Source organism: Lynx rufus, unplaced genomic scaffold (assembly GCF_022079265.1).
Source record: "Lynx rufus isolate CCGP_SWC_20201006 ecotype Redwood Valley unplaced genomic scaffold, mLynRuf1.p SCAF_1, whole genome shotgun sequence".
NCBI lineage: Eukaryota > Metazoa > Chordata > Mammalia > Carnivora > Felidae > Lynx > Lynx rufus.
In genome coordinates this window covers 138521400-138542837 of record NW_025814823.1, presented here as the reverse complement: position 1 = coordinate 138542837, position 21438 = coordinate 138521400, and the positions used below count along the sequence as shown (strand labels likewise).

The 21438-nt window shown below is 40.1% G+C and overlaps 1 protein-coding gene across 1 annotated transcript in view; it reads right to left on the bottom strand.

The window, feature by feature from the left end:
* Positions 1-2105: 2105 nt before the first annotated feature.
* Positions 2106-21438, bottom strand: part of ARHGEF28 (Rho guanine nucleotide exchange factor 28) — a 122084-nt gene continuing 102751 nt past the window's right edge. Inside the window, exon 28 of the mRNA XM_047068626.1 lies at positions 2106-2301. Coding sequence (XP_046924582.1) covers positions 2138-2301 — 164 coding nt within the window. The 3' untranslated portion in view covers positions 2106-2137. The remainder of the gene's footprint in view (positions 2302-21438) is intronic.

Below are 21438 nucleotides of genomic sequence, written 5' to 3'. Positions count from 1 at the left end.
AATAGGGCGGTCTTCTCCTAGGATTCGTGAGTTTCTTTGGGAGGCACAGAGTGACCTCCATTGAGGTCTAAATTCAGGGCACCGTAAGGACAGAGTGAAAAGGAAGAACCGATCAAGAAAGCTTTGCAACTTCTATTCAGGTGAAAGGTCACAATAGTAAGACAATTGGCACGAGAAACCCAGGGATATAGTCATCTCAAAAGATACTAAGACTTCCCCAGGGTAGCTACATGAAGACCCAAAGTGTGCAGGGCTTGAAAATCAACTGAGCACACCTATTTTTAAAGACCCGTGTGAGGATTCTGAACATCTATTCCTATTTTCACATGCGGATATTTCTATATCCAACGTCAGGGGAAAAGAGAAGATATCTATAGTTATCAGAGCAAGGATTTAGACTGAAATATCAATATGTTCCATATTCAAGGGATATACGATTCTGGACTAGGCTTTGTTGGAGAGAGGGGAAAGACAGGTTTTTCTCTTTAGATGCCTTTAGGAAGGGAAGATGCGTCTGATTAATTTAGGAGCTCAGCCTGGAGGGGAAGTGATTGACAAAAATTTTAATAAGTTATACCCATTCTTGGAAACCACTCTCTTCATCTGTTAGGATTGTGACCAAAATGGCCAGAAGCAGCAAGAGTCAGAAAGAGTACTCCCCCAAACGGCTTTTTTTTTTTTAAACTAAGATTTGACTTGCCTATGTGAAGATATAAAAGATGTATTCAACTGACCAAACAATGTAGTCCGGGTGACATTTTTTCCCTTCCTTTTTAAGTTGATTTATTTTGAGAGAGAGCAAGCAGGAGAGGGGCAGAGAGAGAGGGAGACAGAATCCCAAGCAGGTTCTGCACTGTCACAGAGCCTGTCGTGGGCCTCGAAATCACAAGCCATGAGATCATAACCTGAGCCGAAATCAAGAGTCCGAGGCTTAACCGACTGAGCCACCCCGGGGCCCCCTAATTTTTTCCCTTCCTATCACAGCTCCCTCCTCACAAGTGTTGCAATTTGGGTGAGTTTAGTACTCCTTCCTTTCCACTTTTAGTAAGGGGAGATAGTGATGGTGTGTGAAACGTCTATTTTACTAATGTCTTACACACTATTAAAATTCCAAAGCACAATAGTGAGGTGAAAGATATTTTTTGACTCTGGGCAAAACAGATACAAATATTTCTGAAGAACGAGCTGAAAATATTTCCTGGTTTCTTTTCTTACCGAGAGACCTGTATCACTCTGAAATCAGGATGTGTCTGTGTTCCTGTGGGGGAGAGCACGGACAGGCCCAGGCCGCAAGCCTTGCCCAGAGAGCTTTTGTCCTTGAAGGCAGAGGTCCTTCCATGGAGTGGTAATTGTTCTTGCTCTCAGGGCCTGAGGACACAGGGCCAACCGTGAGAAGCACCGTGAACCTGAGCTTCACTATTTACATCAAAATGGACCGTCTAGGGCTCTGCCTCAAGGCCCTGTTGAAGGACAGTGAGGAACCTTGGCTTGAAAAACAACCCGCAAGTGAGTCTGCAAAGCATGTGGCCCAGACTGTGTCCACCGCAGAGTGGTTGGAGCAGGTCCCCCCCAGACAGGACATGTTGGTGACATGGTGACTGTAACAGATCACCACTAGGACCCGCCCCTGTGACTCCCCAGAGAGAAATTAGCGAGTGAAAACCAGCCAAGAAAGGGACTTTCCCACATCCGCCTCTGCCTTTGGGGCCACCGAGGCCACTCTCCATCGTCACCTGCTGTGGCTGTGAAAGTCTGCCCATCATGAATATCACTCTTTCCGTCCACATTGCTTCTTCTAGATCTCAAGGAAGGCATTTCAAAAACCAGATGATCCAGCAGAAAATTCAATATGGGATTTTACTCAAGAGTCACAACAACTTTGAAAATATTTCTGCTTATTCAAGTTAATTTCTCCTCCAGAAATCTGAAATTAGGTGTGATAAGTTAATGATTACACAAACAGAACTGCTTTCAATAATTTATTTGGGCCCATGCCCAAAAACTGAACTTGCATGAAATATTAAATATTACTCTTACAGCAATTTAGACACATTCACACGAACATCAGGAAATGAAAAAAAAAAAAATCTCCACCAAATGCCAGTGTTGTGTTTTGCTCGGAAAAATAATAACACAATTAGAGGTAAACAATGTTTTCTTCAGCGTCATCTCCAGTCTCCTGGTCTTGTCCAGTCAATGTCTGAAGATTTAGCTTTGCTTCGGCCGTAAATGTCTGCCGCTGAGAGCCATGTGGATGTGAGTCCTGGGAGGCTGGAAACTCAGTCTGAGAGATGTCCAAATCTGCAACAGACAGACGGCACAGGTCAGGAGGATCCGCTCAAGGCCTCCAAGGCAGGTGACACTGTAACTCAGAGCTCTCTAAGCCTGGGACATGCAGTGCCCATATATTCAGCCACAGAGAGAACCCGACAGTCCAAGGAGAAAGGGACAAAATGCAATCACATCAAATGACTTAATCAATGTACCGTCAAGATGTGGTTGGGTGTGCGTTCAAATGTCTCCTATGGCTAAAAAGAACCCTGACAAAATAATCCTAAGGGAGTGTCTAGTGAATAAAGACTTGTCACCATTTGCGGGCAGATAAAACACTGCTACTGTGGAACAAGGGTGCCCACTTATGTTTTAAAAACAGGTTCAAGGTCTTAGAAATACGGTATATACTCTAGCTATGGGCGATGAACTATATTTGCATCTGCACAGCCCCTCCCCTCAGAATATCTCAAAGTCAAGAACTGACCTCAAGACTCAAATAATATGGCTGGGATTTTATTAATGTGGGCAAGGGGTGGGGGAAAAAGGAGTTGAAGGACGGAGACCGGCCAGCCTCACCATTATGCAAATCTAATTAACACTCTACAAACCACTTAAGCTAGAGAAAACTGTTTCCGTATCAAGTACGGCTGGGTTCTTTTTTCTGGTTACCTAGCAACAGCAGGGCATCGTCTATTTTCCCTTTTTCTGCTAAAACCCCTCTAGTACACGGTGTAAGGGAAGGCAAAGAGGGCTGAAGAAGAGAAAGGCTGTTGCTGCAAACCATTTTCTCTTCCCTTGTTCTACTGACCACCCTTCCTGAGGCTCACTTATATGGCAAAGTCACAAATGACCGGCTTCGGTCAGCGCAAAAGGCGGAGTATGCGTGGAAACCCAGGCGAGAAAGATGGGTAGCCTGAAGCCCACCGGCTCCTTCTTCAGTCATCAACGAGAGGTCATTATAAACATTGCCACATTTGACTCTAAGACTCTATTATTTAGATGGATACCCATAACTGGTAGGATTCTAATGACAAAAATGCTTGTGGCTTCTGCCCTCCTGCCAACGACCTTTAGCTGGTAGGGAAGGCAAGAAGGCCTGGCGGGAAGAGTAAAACGTCCTCACGCTGCTCTGTCTTCAGGGACGTGGGACACTTGGCTACGTGTCCGTTCATCACTCCTTCCAGTAAGAGGCAGGCCCACTGGAAGAGGGGCAGCCAGAGCCCCAGAAAATAAACACAAGTCACCTGGAGGAGCTGACGTGTGCCTGTGAAGCTGAGGGGGACCCCGGGGAGAGGGGAGGGGAAGAAGAGGTCAGGCTGTACTCCATAGCTCTGCTCCAAGCTTAGGCCTGCCCGGCCTCTAGATGTCCGTGGGGCCCAAAGAAGAAAATTCTTTTACATTTGGGTGACTTGATTTTACTAACCCTGATTCCAAATCCTGTACCTCGAATACTCGAACTCACTAACTACTGAACACGCGACTAGTGAAGATGCTTCTAATTACCCCCATGCAAAGCGTGACTTCTGGGCACAAGAAGTTTTCCAGGTCTGATACAGCCATGACTCTTTTAAGCCTCAAAATGTTGTAACCCACAGTTTACAGTTTGGGAAACGAAAGCTCAGGCTACTTAAATTCCTTGCCCCACATCACACAATTAAGAACTAATCTAGGGGCGCCTGGGTGGCGCAGTCGGTTAAGCGGCCGACTTCAGCCAGGTCACGATCTCGCGGTCCGTGAGTTCGAGCCCCGCGTCAGGCCCTGGGCTGATGGCTCAGAGCCTGGAGCCTGTTTCCGATTCTGTGTCTCCCTCTTTCTCTGCCCCTCCTCCGTTCATGCTCTGTCTCTCTCTGTCCCAAAAATAAATAAACGTTGGAAAAAAAAATATTAAAAAAAAAAAAGAACTAATCTAGATTTGAACTCAGGGGACCACTTCCACTTGCACATCCGATCAAGAGTCTCAGGATTCCCATTTCTTTTTTTTTTTTTTTAATTTTTTTTTTCAACGTTTATTTATTTATTTTTTTTGGGGACAGAGAGAGACAGAGCATGAACGGGGGAGGGGCAGAGAGAGAGGGAGACACAGAATCGGAAACAGGCTCCAGGCTCTGAGCCATCAGCCCAGAGCCTGACGCGGGGCTCGAACTCCCGGACCGCGAGATCGTGACCTGGCTGAAGTCGGACGCTGAACCGACTGCGCCACCCAGGCGCCCCTCAGGATTCCCATTTCTTATGGTGATGGAAACGGCTTGACCATCTTTGTTACATTAAGAGACTTTGAATGTTTAATACTTATCCTCCCTAAGTACCACATTTTGAAGAATCACTTAGCAAAGAAAAAAAATTAAGAACGAGAGAGACATTCCAAGCTCCAAAAAACAGATTCAATGATTATTATAAAATTGGGAACCTCCTTCATTTAATCAGGTAAACACCACAAACCGTCCTGCCCCCACAATGATTTCTCTATTAGGGCAACACAGATCAACCTAGAATGCTCTCTGCTCTTTTATCACATTTGGAGACAAAGTATGCTTGCCTGTGGTCACAACACACGTTCACGCTTTCGACTCCTTTCCCCAGGCATTGAATGAATAAAGCCATTTAACCTCTAAAAAAAAAAAATATTCTCAGTTACACTACTCATGTTTAGCATTACACAACCTAACACATATACACCTCAAAACTTGCATCTATCAGATGCTCGTAGATTAAAGAATAGTTCATGTAAGCCACTGTATTCCTGCCCCTTGCCAACAGAAGGTCCAGCCAGGGTACAAGAAATACCACATGGAGAAGGAACAACCATGCATTGAATGAGGTGGTTGGGAGGTGATTGCGGACAAACGTGACAATGCCCGGCACAATGCAAGCCCTTAATCCCTGTAAGTTTCCTTCCCCTGGGGGTGTGAGACATGTAGCAAAGAATCCAAAATACTGGTGGTGAGTCTAGGGATCTGGGAAGTCCTGTTAATGGTTTCAGGAGAAGGCTTAAGCACAGCCAAAGAACCAAATGTATATCAGAATTCTTTTAAACTGTAGGCTCTAGGGGCGCCTGGGTGGCGCAGTCGGTTAAGCGTCCGACTTCAGCCAGGTCACGATTTTGCGGTCCGTGAGTTCGAGCCCCGTGTCGGGCTCTGGGCTGATGGCTCAGAGCCTGGAGCCTGTTTCAGATTCTGTGTCTCCCTCTCTCTCTGCCCCTCCCCCGTTCATGCTCTGTCTCTCTCTGTCCCCCCAAAAATAAATAAACGTTGAAAAAAAATTTTTTTAAACTGTAGGCTCTAGCTCAGGAAGAAAGAGATCCAAGAATAAGGGGGGGGGAGGTTAGTTTTTAATTGGTGTGTGTGTGTGTATGTGTATGTATGTGTGTGCATAAGGGAGTATAGACATTTAATGACAACTTTTTCAGATAAAAATAAAAATACAGAGGAACATCTCTAGGTAAAAAATAGCTTGCTGGACCCTAAAGTGACAGGCCCATGTTGGCATCCTAGATGTATTCATGGAGGTTGTTGTGGATGTATGTCACCTGAAGGTGAACTCAATTTCCTTTCCATTTTCTCCTTGATTTCCGCCTGAACTATTTAGGCAAGGTCAGACAACCCATCTTTGAAACTGGAAACCGTTCCATGATTTCTGATTTTATGATTCCATTTCAACCCTGAAAGAGCACCAGCACAGCAACTGTATACTTCTCAAGGTCAGCCACCTTTTTCCACACTTTTTACCCTAGAGAATATGATCATTATGGAATCTTAAACTGAAAAAACATTTGTTAAAATAAAACCTCACTGGTTCAGAAAGCAGAATTCTTGAGAAATAAAAATCACCCAATTTTGTGATCAAAATCCCTATAAACTGCTGAACATAAAAATAGGATACCTGGTTTTTTAATAAGCAAAGAAATATTAATTTGATGGAATCCTAATTTGGTCAACTAAAAAGCAAATGCTATTATAATGAAACAAAACTTCAGACTACAAGGAACCTTTCCATCTAGTGTCTCAATACAACTTTCCCTGTCCATTGACATAAAAGATGCAATTTGATCTTTACCATACTTGTGGAAACTAAACAGAATAACCATGACTAACCTTAAAATAAAGACGAAGAAGCGGAAACACATCGAATCCCCATAGCCTGGCTAAACATAGTAGAGAAATAAAATCTTGGTGCAGGGTTTTCTTCTACCTAACTGAAAATTTTCACACCAAACAACTTCACCCTTCACAAGAAATTTCCATAGGTCCAATGTGGGGTCTAAGTCCACCTGCTAATGAAGTTTTAAAAAATTCTAAGTACCCACATTTTGGAGTGGGGGGCAAAAAGCACCCGTGCTACCAAGCGATATGCCCCACACCACACACTGATACGTATCCACAGACAGTTGCCTAAATCTCCGTTTTCAGCCCTTAGTTGCAACCTGTTGGCGAACATTTACAACTGACCGTTTTCACACTTCTCACCTGCTGTTGGAATTTTAGACAATCAGGAAGGAGAATCTGGGGTGTAGGATGACTTACAACTATAGAAATCAGCTCCTGAAAAGCTGATATTAGTAGGATGCAAAATGAGCCTTCCTTCCGTCGGCTCACCATCATTCTTCTTCTGAGCCAACTGGATAAGTGGTTCTTTTCTATAAACTCAAAGTGTACCATGCGACCATGTGCCATATTAAAAATGAACGAAGCGCCTCCTAACCCAAGAGTTAAATAAACCACAAGGTAAATCGTAACCTTGGGCAAGTCATTTCTGTTTGGGCTTCAGTTCATGAAGGACGTGACTCAAATCACCTTTCTGGCCTCTTGAACTTCTACTGTATGAGAATTTATACATTTGGACTTTGGCTTAGCGCTTCACCAAATAATATTCTGAGGGAACAACAAATGGATGTGTTTTTAAACTGCTTTATGCTCAAGAAATACAAATGTATTACCTTAAGTTGCATCTAAGATAATGTTTTTAAGGTAATTTCCAGACCTATGCCCCACCCCTCTACCTTCATTCTTCTCAACAACACCTATCTGACTGAGCCAACATAGAGTCTTCAACGGACAGTATTTGGAAAACTACCTATTGAGAAGATAATGTTTACAGTCAAAACCTGCACGCAATCTTCCCTTCAAAGAACAGCAGACTTAAGAGTAACTTGTCAGGAAGAAAAAGTCTGTGACACGTCAAAAGGAGTTGTCTATCACGTTTAAATAATTAGTGTAATATTTGCCTTTTCTGGATTTTCTGAATAGAAAAGCATCTTAAATTATGATAATTTTTAAGCTTCATTTAAATTTAAAAGCACCAGTATAACTTTCATCATAAATATCAACTGGGGACATCTAGAATTTAACTCAACGTATGGCCAATGGCCAGGCACCCAGCACCCAGTGCTACAAAAAGCACACTGAGTCGACTGTCGGGATCATCGATGATGCCTTGCTCAGGCCTCTGTGTCTCATCCCATTCCATTCTCCCAAACAAAACTCACAACACAGAGCTTCGTGTCTTCTGGGCCTTGGCTCTGTTCTTGTTTATTTTAATGAAGTGTTCTGACTTGTGCTTCTGATTACTACATCCCTTACGCATGTTCCTAAAATCAAAATTCACACTTTCCTAGAATAACTCCACCTCAAAAAAATTTTTGATTAATGTTCGAAGTCTGCAGAATAAGTTGTAGTCCCTGTTTAATGATTGATTCATGCTTACACTGTGAAACATTGAAAAAATCGTTTCCTGATGGCATTACTGGCGATCACTATTTTTTCTCAGGAGCGTTAATACACGGCATTTTTCTTCTAATGGAAAACATTTCTTGTACAGAACTTGAGGTATCTTCAGAGCAAAGGAAAATTGGTCTATGTCACTAATTTTGCTCGACTCTATTTTCCACAGTGAGGCACAAGCAGCATGTGAACCTCTGGCATGAAAACGAACCCGGCGTTGGCATCTGAAACCAACAGTCTCCATTAGTGTTAGGATTCCTTACTACTCCTCATCTACAGTAATGCACCTGAACTAAAATAACAGAAATGTGCTCTGGGGGTCCGTGTTAGGATTCCTTACTACTCCCCATCTACAGTAATGCACCTGAACTAAAATAACAGAAATGTGCTCTGGGGGTCCGTGTGCATGAAGAAATTTATAACATATAAAAGCAAACAATTATAATTTTTTAAATTGTAACTGTTATAGCTGGACTTTATTGTCTTATCAGTAATTAACATTTGAATCACCTGGAGTTATGTAGGTAACATTGACAAGAAACAGAACAATTGAAGCAACCGATGCAATGAAGACAAGATTAACACAAGACATGGTATGATGAACCAAGTCTGTTATATGAACTTTGATTTGCTCTTGCTCTCCTTTCTCCCCATAAGGTGCCAACATTATGGACTCACGATCTTAACATTAGCAAGCCCCATGAGAGGATGGGGCAAGCGCCTCTGCCTTCCTCTCTTCTTTAGGATGCGTTTCAAAGTGTTTCTCTAAACAAGATACTAACAGGTATTAATGACAGAAGAATAAATACAGTGGTCAAGGAAGCTGATGAAACTGTGGGCAAATCAAGTTTTTTAACAGATTCCTCAGACCTTTAATCGGCTCACCTGTATCATAAATCTCTGAGGGGGAAAACAGTATGTGGCACCCTCCAAACTGAGGGGGACTTTTCTCACAGTGTGCTTGGTATGTTCCACATAACGTATTTGGGGAACCGGTACCGTAAAAAAAAGGCAAATCTATTATACATTAAGAAAGAAACAACAAATGGCCAAGATGTCAGGATAGGCCAGGGGCAGGAAGTTGAAAATAAGTGAGGTTTTCCAAATTCAGAAACTCTTAACCTTGTACGTGATGTCCTTCTGGTGGACACGGGCAATTATCGACAGTGGCTGCTCAAGTTATTAGGAGAAAAGCAGACAGAGAGCTTTGTAGTGGATGGATCAAGCTGACACTATTTGAATCCACAGATCAAATATAATATCTATAAACAGATAAACAGACATGGTTGGCCTCGTGATAGGATGCAACAGGAAATGTATAACATGGACAACATAGGAAACATATAATCCGATCTGTGAAGATTCTTCAGGTCAAAAAAGCCTCTATCTAGTCAAACACCAAACACCTATTCCAACTACCCAGGTTACAGAAAACACGGGGGGAAGAATAATATGTTAAATAACACTATAGGAAAGCAAGCAGAAAAATTTAGAATGTAGGACATTTTTAAAAAATGATTTTCTTCCAGGAAATAAATGTCTTTTCAAAAAACAAACAACACTGTCTTTTCAAATAATTATAAGACTTAAAAAAAGAGGGGGCAGGGGCGCCTGGGTGGCGCAGTCGATTAAGCGTCCGACTTCAGCCAGGTCACGATCTCGCGGTCCGTGGGTTCGAGCCCTGCGTCGGGCTCTGGGCTGATGGCTCAGAGCCTGGAGCCTGTTTCCGATTCTGTGTCTCCCTCTCTCTCTGCCCCTCCCCCGTTCATGCTCTGTCTCTCTCTGTCCCAAAAATAAATAAACGTTGAAAAAAAAAAATTAAAAAAAAAAAAAAGAGGGGGCAGGAGAAATTTAGATTAAAAGAGATCTAAGAGATATACAAGCCAAATACAATATATGAAATTATTTGGATCAAACAAACCAAGGGGAAAAAGTTGAGACAGAGAAATTCATGTACTGACAGTACGGTTTCAAGTATAAAGTTTTTTAGGTGTAATAAAGATATTGTGGTGATGCTTAAAAAAAAAAAAAAACACTTCTTGCCTTTTAAAGAAAGATACTCAAGTATTTTGAAATGAAATCATAGGATATCCTGGATTTGCTTTAAGATAACCCAATGTGAGAGAGAGATAAGAGCACTGATGAACCAGGATTGGCTTGTCTGAACCAGGATTGGCTTGTCTGATGACCAGGATTGGTCATCATTAGAGCTGAGAATTCATTAAACAATTCTACTTTTGTATACATCTGAAATGTTCCATGGTATATTTTTTAAAGTGCAAAGCCTCACATATATTTGGACTATAAAATTATAAAAGGTTCTCTGTTGTTCCAACAGCATAGCTCCTATACATCTGAAAAAAAAATGGAACATTCTGGCAATAAATTTGGGGCCTCCTCTGGATGCTGAATGTGTTTACATCAATTTTAATGCAACTGTATGACAAGTCATTGGCAAGTGTGTGTGTATGGGTTTTTATCTATTTAGAAAGATACACAATTTATATGACTCTGTTTCATAAAATAAATTAGGTTCATTTGAGTTTATAGCTACCTATAAGATATGATACAGATTCAAATATGTCCCTTTGCTTTTGCCTAGAAAATTTAACATCTCCCAAGTGAACCATAATCAGAAAAGATCTTTTATACCCTGGGTGTATTTGTTGATGGCAAAGAATTGATAAGTGTCTCTTGTAATTTAGATTCCTATTCTTCAGCCTTTTGAGTTTACTAAAACTAAGATGTAACATTTAAGAAATAGAAGGTAATACATTTAGTCTGACAATATCAAAGTTGATTTCAGTTTATAATAATAGTAGGTATAAAAACATATTGCCAAAGGAATTAGTGAATGCCTGATACAAAAAATTTATCTACTCAAAGTCCTGATAATCACCAGTTTCGAATTCTTATGTGTTGAAAGTACCTTAAATTTTCATTTAGCCTAACCCTTGCCTTCTCAGTAGAATCAAATGGATGTAGTCAAGACAGAATTGCATTATAGGGCTTCTGTCTTTAAGCCACTAACATTAATTGACTTTGAGTGAAACATTCAACTCAATTCTCACAGCAATACACAATGGTAGGTATACTATGGAATATGAGAGGGAGAGCCTAATGCAAATACAGACACAAGCCTAACTTAAAAAAACAGAACTCAAGAATACAGGAAGCTCAAGAAAATCTCTAATTAATATCTTCAAAGAAATATTTAAAAGACATTCAACTACAAAGCAAGATTCCATAAAATATCAACTATAAGAGAACAAGGAAAATCTCTTGAAATTAAAAATATGCTAGCTGAATTAAGAAAAAAAAGTCAATGGACTAGTAGGAGGTTAAGGATAAGAAAATCTCCCAGAAAGGAAAACAAAAACATTAAGAAACGGGAATAGAAGTGGGGGCGGGGGGGGTGGGCGGAATAAGCAGAAAAATCAGAGGACCCAAGAGATGCAACTACGAACGAGAAACAGTTCCAATAAGATAATAATGATGAGAAGATTTTTTTTTTAAAGAAAATTTCCCACAATCAAAGAAAATGTCTCAAGTAACCAGTAAGAATGGTTTTAACAAAAGACCACACGAAGACATATAATACAATTCATCCAAGAAGGGATAAAAAGAGAACTGTAAAGGCTTCCAAAAGTGAGAACAGGTCACAAAGAATTAGAAATAAGAATGACATCAGACTTCTCAACAGAAACCCTAAGAAGCAGAATAATCAAACCCTTCAAAATTCTGAAGGAGAATAAATTATTTTTTGAGAAAGAGAGAGGGTGCAAGGGAGAGGGGCAGAGGGAGGGAGAAGAGAATCTTAAGAAGGTTCCACATTCAGCACAGAGTCTGACACGGGGCTCTACGCAGGCCTCGAGCTCAAGACCATGAGATCATGATCCGAGCTGAAATCAAGGGTCAGATACTTTACCGCCTGAGCCATGGAGGTGCCCCTGAAGGAGAATAATTTTTGAGCTGGAATTCTAAGCCTGAATATATTACAAAAACCAAGTATAAAAGCAAAAATAAATGATGTGAAAAATACATTTCAAGTTAGTTATTTGGAAAAAAATGTGCTTTCATTACGGCTTTTCTTGGGAACATTTGGAGGTAAGATCCACCACATAAAGGAATAGGTCATAAAAGATAAAAAATGAGACTGAGCACACGGGATCTGTCACAGGAGGAGTATGAAGGGTGACATCTATATAGCAGGCATGGAACAACAAGGGCTTATTGGAAAAGGAGGACAGAGGATCCTGGAAGGGAAATTTCAAGGACAGAAAATGAAGCAGATAGATATCGGACGTGTTCAGTGTGTGGAAACTAATATTGGTCAGTTACTGAGAGGTACACAAGCTATGGAGGAAAACATAGTTGGGAGGTAGGAAAAAAGTAAGCAAATGAAAAAGATATATGGTTAAAGACTCAGTAAAATAGAATAGTCAAAAACAACATTATTTTAAGTAGCTTCTGCGCATACGGTTGATTTTTCTCCATCCTGAAAGACCTTAGCTCTGTCACAAATGTCCTTTTGCAATCTTAAAGTATCTACATATAACTATAAATATGATTTCTCCTACAACTATTTCTCAAAGTTAAAACCATATTGAACCATTTGAAAACAATTTGCCTGCATAAGTAATACTGAACACCTGAAATTCCAAAATCTGTTGTTAGAAAAACATCTTTAAAAATAGTCACTTCACCAAAGAGGAAACCTAAATGGCAAATAAATACAAAAAGACACTAAATCTCACGAGTAATTAGGGAAGTACAAATTCTAAGAATGGGAGTTACCATTTCATACCCATGAGATTGGCAAAATTTAGAAACCTAACAATACTGAGTGTTGGGGAAGTTCTGGAGAAACTGGAAATCTCATATATAGATGCTGATAATTGAATTATTTAACTTTAGAGAGAAATAATACCCAGCAAAACCAAAGACATCCCCATCACTTTTAGGTGTTATCATGTAAATAAACTCTCATTCATATACACAAGGGGAATGCATAAAAGGATATTTACTGAGAATCATTTGTAGGAGTAAAAAAACTGGAAACATCCTAACTGTTCACTAGTAACAAATAAGCTGGCATTTATTCTATAAGGGAATAGTATACAGCAGTTTAAAATGAACTATTTAAACTACATGTATGAATATGCACATTGAGTGGAAAAAAAGTAGTTGCAAAAAGACAAACATTATACAGAATATAAAAACAAAAATATATATTTATGCATACATGTATGTAGCAAGAACATAAAAACATACTATAGAAATGACATGCACCAATTATAGAATTATAGAAATGATATGCACCAATTATAGAATATTGTTCAAATGGGGAAAAAAAGGAAAAATAAGGGGAGGGACGCTATATTGAATATTCTAAAAAAAAAATGCAAAGAAATGTCTGAAGCAAATATGGCAACAGGTTAACATTTGTTAAATGCATGCCTGATACATATTTTTTTCTTTACTTTTCTGTAAGTTTGAATTTTTCATAGTTAAAACTTTTATATTAAAATGCATTAAAATACACAGCAACCAAGTATAATATGTGGTCTTATATTATTATATATTATATTATATTATATATATTATATTATTATAATATTTGGATTGAGTCAAAAAAATCAAACTAGAAAGAGTACACACACTCACACACACACAATTGGAAATTTAAATACTGACTATATGTTGATACTATGGAATTTTTGTTCAATTTTTCCCTTGGTGTGATAATAGTTTTAAAAAGAGAGCCCTATCTCTTAGAGATAAATACTGAAATGTTATGCATCAATAAATACGTACAGATGATTTTTAAATACTGCTTCAAAATAATACTGGGCGTGTTGGGGTTAAGTGTCTGGGTGAAACACAATTGGCTAGAAGTTCCTAAGTTTTTCAAGTTGATCATGGTAACTAAGTGGTTTTCATACTCCTATTTAATTATGTACATGTTTGAAATTGTCCACAATACGTTTAGATAGGCAAAAAAACAAAAACAAAAACAAAATATCAAGCTCAATTTTTAAATCAAAATTAAGATCATCAAATCCTGGAGTCCCTGTTAAGAAGCAGGTACAACTTTTCTAAGAGTGCACTGAATCAAATGACATGTAGGTCTCCAACTCAGGGATAGGTCAGTATTTTCATGACACTGAATCCCTCTGAAAGACAGACCAGGGGCTCCTAAGAACTATGCCAATTAGGCTGACTTTCTGGAAACTGCCTGCTTCATGACCCTACCCACTGTGAAAGAGAAGAAGTGAATTCACTTTATTGCCAGGTGAATAAGGCAGAATTTTAACGCTGCATTTACTACTTACTGACTCAGTCAAGGGAAAAGCATCTGTTAAAATTCTTAAGCATACAAGATCCAGTGTATTTCTTTAAACCAGCAGCAGGCAATTAAATACATCCAAGCTAACTAGTTCTAACTACTTCTGAATAATCACATTATTGGACTTCAAAAAAAATCGTTGTCCAATTCTTCAAAGGTCTACAAACGAGTGTATTTTTTTCTTGATCAACTACAAAATTACATGATGTCAAACAACTAACATGCCTTTTCTGTTCTGAGAAATTGGTATTTACAGTTTTCATAGCAACACAATTTTTTTTCTTTTTAGAAATGAGAAACATTATTTTTGTAAGTCTTATTTGTTTGAAGTAACATTTGCCAAGAAACCAAACTCCAAAATATATTTTCCAACTGTAGCTCTGAGTTTATGCCACTCAAAAATGATTATAATTTTAAAAGCACAACATAATATATAGAAAAAAATGTTTTGTTCAAGGCAGATTTTCACACCCTTGGCATTCTTTTCACATTTATGTTTGTTATCAGAGTAAAGATAACTGTATTACATTTCTGGAAATTAAACTTAAAATGTTTTTAGAAATTGTATGGTTTGAAAAGAAGGCAGTTTGCAGAACAGAGACAAAATAAGGATTTTACCAAAACAGCAATCAAAAGAAAACACACATATCACAGGATTCACTGCTCTCCTCCTTGGAGCCATCTCCCTCTAAAGAAAATTGTTTTTAGGGGCGCCTGGGTGGCGCAGTCGGTTAAGCGTCCGACTTCAGCCAGGTCACGATCTTGCGGTCCGGGAGTTCGAGCCCCGCGTCAGGCTCTGGGCTGATGGCTCAGAGCCTGGAGCCTGTTTCCGATTCTGTGTCTCCCTCTCTCTCTGCCCCTCCCTCGTTCATGCTCTGTCTCTCTGTCCCAAAAATAAATAAACGTTGAAAAAAAAAAAAAAAAGAAAATTGTTTTTAAATTTTCTTATGGATAGTAATGTCATAAGAAGCTGCTTTTGCTGTTAATACTTGTCCTGTTGACATATGACCTGTGACTAACACTGGGCCTAAAGAAAGCCAATTTCCGGGGCACCTGGGTGGGTCAGTCGGTTAAGCAGCCGACTTCGGCTCAGGTCACGATCTCGCGGTCCGTGAGTTCGAGCCCCGCGTCGGGCTCTGTGCTGACAGCTCAGAGCCTGGAGCCTGTTTCAGATTCTGTGTCTCCCTCTCTCTCTGACCCTCCCCCGTTCATGCTCTGTCTCTCTCTGTCTCAAAAATAAATAAACGTTAAAAAAATTTAAAAAAAAAAAAAAAAAAAGAAAGCCAATTTCCCTTTCAGTATCTACCAGGTGACATGTATCCCCAAGCTGGCACTAGATCTCCCTCCTTCTGGATAGACCTCTTTCTTCCCTAAACAACTCGTCTCAAGAAGAAGCCATAGCATGACATGAAACTTCTTTCATGGAATCAGCCACCAAGAGCAAGGATCATGAAGGGCAGCCTCAGTTGGTCCCTTAGTGACCAGCAGCCCTCATTCCTTACAGACATCTGAGGACCACTGAGTACCGTGTCCTGAGAAAGCCCATGACCACACAGTTGAAAGCCATTCAGGGCCAGACGAATATAGTCCACAGCTCTACACCCCTTCACAGACCCTCCAGACAGTGAGCTTCCAGGTTTGGTGGGTAGGACAACTTCAGGGACGATACATCTGAAGTGAGCCTTGAAGGCCGACCAGGATGTCAACAGGGAGAGACGGCCCTGTGTGGAGGTATTCCAGCTGGAATTGGCAAGTCTGGCAAAGGGGAGAAAATGCTAGATGCTATAAAAAAGGAAAGTTGTCAAGCTTGGCTGAACCATGAGTTTGCGCAGGTGAGTTGAGGTGGGGGATGCGATGAAGGAGTAGCCTGTGGAGGGTCTTGGAGGGAAGGGTTAGGAGTTCTTACCTGAGAAACAAGCATGGCAGCCACAGTGACCGGGACCCTTCTATGATTGCCTATCAATCTACATCCTCGGCTTCACCTGCACATCCTATATGTGTTGCTATCCTACAAGGAGGGGTAGCTCCAGGAGCAGAGTGAGAAGGGAACTATATTCCCCTATGTATGCCTGCCTGGAAGGAAACCATATTTAAGACCATCAGGTTCCATTCCTTTAATGGGCATTTTTTTTTTTTTTTGGTCAATTAGTAGAGAGTATATCGGAATGAAAACTGGTTTGAGCTTCTTTTCCATTTGCTCTTCACTGAGTGCTTAGTGTATGCTCTGCACTGGGCTGGACATAAGGGAAACCTAGCTGAATAAGACCTCGACTCCACAGTCAACAAGTTTATAGTCTGTATAATCACTTTGAAGATGCTTTTAGTTTCTTAAAATTGAAACAGGCACCTACTCCAGAAATAATTCTACTCCTAGGTATTTACGCAAGAGGAATGAAAACATAATTCACACACACACACGAAGCCCTGTACAGGAATGTTCAGAGCAGCTTTATTCATAATAGCCAAAAATGAGAAATAAGCCAGGTGTCCATCAACAGAAGAATGGGTAACTGTGGTAAATCCATCAAGGCAAGATTCCTCAGGAATAAAAGGGGATGAACCACAGATTCATGCAAGGTCATAGATGCATCTCAAAAGTATGCTGAATGAAAAGAACTGAACACAAGAAGGCACACAGTATCTGATTCCATTCCATTCTATAATAAGCAAAATTAACCTATGATGATGAAAAGCAGAGGAGTGGTTGCTTTGGGGGGGTAGGAATTGGTTGGAAAGGGGTAGAAGGGAGCTTTCTGGAGTGATGGAAATATTCTGCGCCTTGATATTCTTTCCACAAAATTAATTGAATAGACTTAATATCTGGGCATTTCACTGTATGTAAGTTATAACTCAAACAAAATAAACCATATAAAGCATCATCTAGTCTAAAGGGAAAACACGTATGAAATATGGTACAAAGGAGGAAAAGGGTGCATTGGACACACAACGTTATACACGAGAGGTTCCTAACTCAGACTAAGAGGGTCTGGAAAGGCATCTAGAACTAAGTGACCCTGGAGCTAAGTCTTGAAAGGTGAGCAAGAGTTAGCCAGGTTGGAAGAAAAGGGTAGAAGAGAAGATATTCCTGACAGAGGAAGTAGATGCACAAAAAATAGGAGGGCCCTGGCCTTTCACATAACAAGGAGAACTTCTGACCGCTGTACCACAGTGGGGAAAGGATGTAGTAGGAGAGGCGGCTGAGAGGTTCAAAGCCAGATCAGACCTCCAGGCCCAAACACATAGCCTCCCGTGCTCCTTCAGGGAGGACCGCCTTTCAACACACGGATCCTTTGCAAACACCCAAGGAAGAGAACCCAAAAAATCTCTAAGAGGACTGGACACAAACCCTTAACCACAGGCTCAAGTGCTGACCTGGGGGCTACACAAAGCTCTATCTTAAATCCATGCTGGATTCGATTTTCAAAAGACAACCCATGTGGTAAATCATGCTGGGATATGCCATTTGGATTTCAACTGTTCCCAAGGGAGAAAAAATGTATTTGAAGGGTGCGCCCCGGGCAATGCATTTATTTCAACATCCACTTACATCAGTGTTTTTTCCAGTATATTTAAAGGAATAGTAGCCCTGCCAGACACTAGGCCCCAGAGGAGGATGCTGTGGTTAAATGCCAAGGTTTGTGAAGCGCCACCTTTGGATATCCATGAGCACGATAAAAGTTGTGAAAAGGTTGGAGAGTCCCCAAGCCAGCATTTCCCAATATTATTATTATGAGAACCGCCTATCTAGTAACACCTAGTAACAGCCAGTAGAATTATGCAACATGTTTTGAGATGGGTCTTCTTAGCTCAAAACCCAAATGAGGCCACCAAAGCAACCACCTGGAAGGAGTACAGTGGCTCAAGTCTTCCTAAGGATTTGTAGCTTAACACAAGCTATGTATACTGAGCACCTCCAAAGTTCCAGCTATTTTATGCTTTGTCTTATGTAATCCTCTACCAAGGACAAAGCAGATACTATCAGAAGTCCAATTTTATATATAAGGAAACAAACATATCAAGTTAACTACTTGCTTAAAATTTCATAGGTAATAAATGACAGATCTAGAATATGAACTGAGGCGTAATTTCCAACCCTTCTCTGTCTTAACCACTATGCCAGTCAGTCATCTCCACTGTTCAATATTAGTCAACGACATTGCCTTGTGCATTCATTTGTTCATGTATTCATTCAAATCCCTCACTTAAAAATGAAGCACTGATTAACTGGTTAACTCAGGTAAAGTTCATTACATAAGAAAATACATGTTCAGTCTATTTTTCCTGAAACTTGGTTTAGGAGGTGGGAGATGGTGGATCCTTTATCTTCTACTATCTTCAAAAGTGAGTTTGAGAAACAGGAGAATATTCTATCACCTACTTTTATCTCAGGAACATATCTGGCCTTGGTCATTCTGGCCCAAAATGGTATTGCCAGGCAGGTTTCAACTCTTTTCTGGGTCAGTGTTGATTCAGTCATTTAATCAAGCCCTTCAGGAAACACATTTTCTGGAACTTGCCTGAACCATACATTCCCAAAGTGGGCCAATGGATTCTCCAAAAACAAAACAAAACAAAACAAAACAAAACACAACACAACTTGCAGATAATCTAAAAAAACTAAAAATCCCCAATACTATCACCTAAAGTATTATAAATTTATAGAAGTCCTGTAAGTTTGTTTGAGAAAATATTTTAATTGTGGGGGAGTGTGACTCAATCCTAAGTAGTAGGTAAGAGATTGACTCTGACAAACATATCTGCAATATTTATCTATTAATATATCTGTATCTCTTATCTGACAAGCATAAAGGGAAAATATTTCAATTTACTAGCAATACCATTTGCAAAAATCCTTCCATACTCTTACCAGGAAGAATGACAACTTCTCAGAGGAGAGGAATTTGAATGTGGTTTTTCCCAATACTTCCTTTGCTCTCAGGCTCACACAGTTCAGTTTCATGCTTTCCCCATTGATTAAAGCATCTCAGAGCAGCGGAGGCTCACAAAAGATGAATTTAGTACCTGATATTTAACAATGCATTACCCTCAGGCTATTTGATCAGCTTGAAATAACTAAAAAAAAAAAAAAATCTTTTTTAAATGTGTGAATACAGTTCAGTGGTGTACCCTAAGGGCAAGCTAACAGCCACCCCCCAGCCCTGACTCCCAGGATTGCCGCACTCTCCTTTCAAGGACTCTGGGAGTTGAGCCTGCAGTCCCCAGAGAGAGACATCAGGGTACGACTGCACTTTTTCACACTGGAGCTTGGATCCAAAATGTGGCCTCATTACTACATGCCGACTAACAGACCATCACATTTTGGCCAAAATGTTTGTTACGTTCTCTCCATCCCGTCTCTGTGCCAACGAAGAGGCGTTTGCATATGCAAAACTTTGGGAGCGTATTTTAGAGCTCATGCTGAACAGAAGTGTCAAGCATCTAAAAATAGAGGATGAGCTCTACTTGCCAATCTGGATAATTTCACAAATAATCAAACATAGTATAGCTTTGGGAGGAATAAATTTGTCAAGAGTCAGAAGTTTAACCTACTCATGGGAAGTAATACAGCTCTGAAAACTTCGGTTTCTTAAAAGAGGGTTCAATTTTAATCAGATGGGATATACATTAAGCTTCCATATTCTTGTTATAAGAACATCCGCAAAACAGAACCATATGGAAGCAAGTAAAGACAACACAATATGCATACATCCAAGAGTTCAGGCTTATATAATTTTAAGAATGTTTAATAGTTCCATATTTACTATGCTAAAATAAGAAGAAGAAGAAGAAAAAAAAAAAACACCCAGCATAGCTAAGCAGTTAACTGCAAGGGCACATCTGAAATGACAAGAATATAAGCTTAAGATCCTAAACATGCAGATTCCAGAAGCTTCTGGCAAAGTCAAGTATGTCAAGTCTCTGACTTGTAATATCACACCATCCCATCTTCTGCCATCTGCCTCTAGCAAATGTCAGCGTATTCCCAGGATGGAAACATGCGTCCTTCCTGAATCATTCCTACAAAGACTTCAAAAATACGGCCTACTGCCGTTGAACGTTATTGCCTTGAATTCATAGCCTCCTTCAGTAATTCAGAAGAATCCAGAATTCCCTCATCTAAAAGACTGGTGTCTAAAGTGAATGAGGCAAACACTTACAGACTCCTGTACTGACAGTCCAGTTAGGGCCAAACCATCTTTGAGAAGTGGGAACTACAGGAACTCACCATCTACAAGAAAGTACTGAGGCTTTCAAGGACATGTCAGAAAACACAACGTTAAAATCACCTCCCCATTTGGGGCTTTTCATGAAGAGGTCTTTGAGCTTGCAATTTCTGTTTTCTGTCGCTGGTGGATTTATGAGACTCTCAGAGTGCAATGCCCTTATTGCAGTGTTACAACATTCTGTGTGATTAATTGATTGCAAATCATTGCACAGGGTGCCAAGATCACTGGTAGGAAGCAGGTCATTAAATAAAATTAAAACTCTGCCAATGTTTTGCTTGTAAACGTTACTTCCAAAGCCTTACAGCACCATTTCTTACAAAATGGCCTCAATTCACCAGAGAAGCAGAGTGTCCTATATTTTTGGCCGATGATCCAAATATTCTGTATTTAATCCAAACATCCAGCATGTTATGTTTTAGGAAGAAAAAGCTGGAGCGTAATGAAATTTGCACAAAGAGAGCTATGGAAAAGAGTCATCATGAAAATAATTAAATTTTGCACAGCCTTACTGTGAAATTGTTCGGTGAAAGGCCCAGAGTCCTGCCCTGCATAACTGGAAACTTTGTAAGATTACATTTTTCCTTAGGTAAATCTTCAAACCAAGCATTAACATTTCAAATTAAATTGAATTAATCTCTCATCCAGAAAGAGAATGGATACTCTGGCCCCTTATCCAAGGAAACTCAACAGTGATTTATCATGGCAAATTAACATCTCCAGAGATCAAAACTCGGGCCCAGGCTTTTTTTTTTTTTTTTTTTTTTTTTTTTTTGTATTATTATTATCTGGCTCAAATCTGTGCAAAACAACAGGACAAGATGTCCCCCCTCAGCCAGCTATGTCTGGGAATTGACCATTTGAGAAAATATGG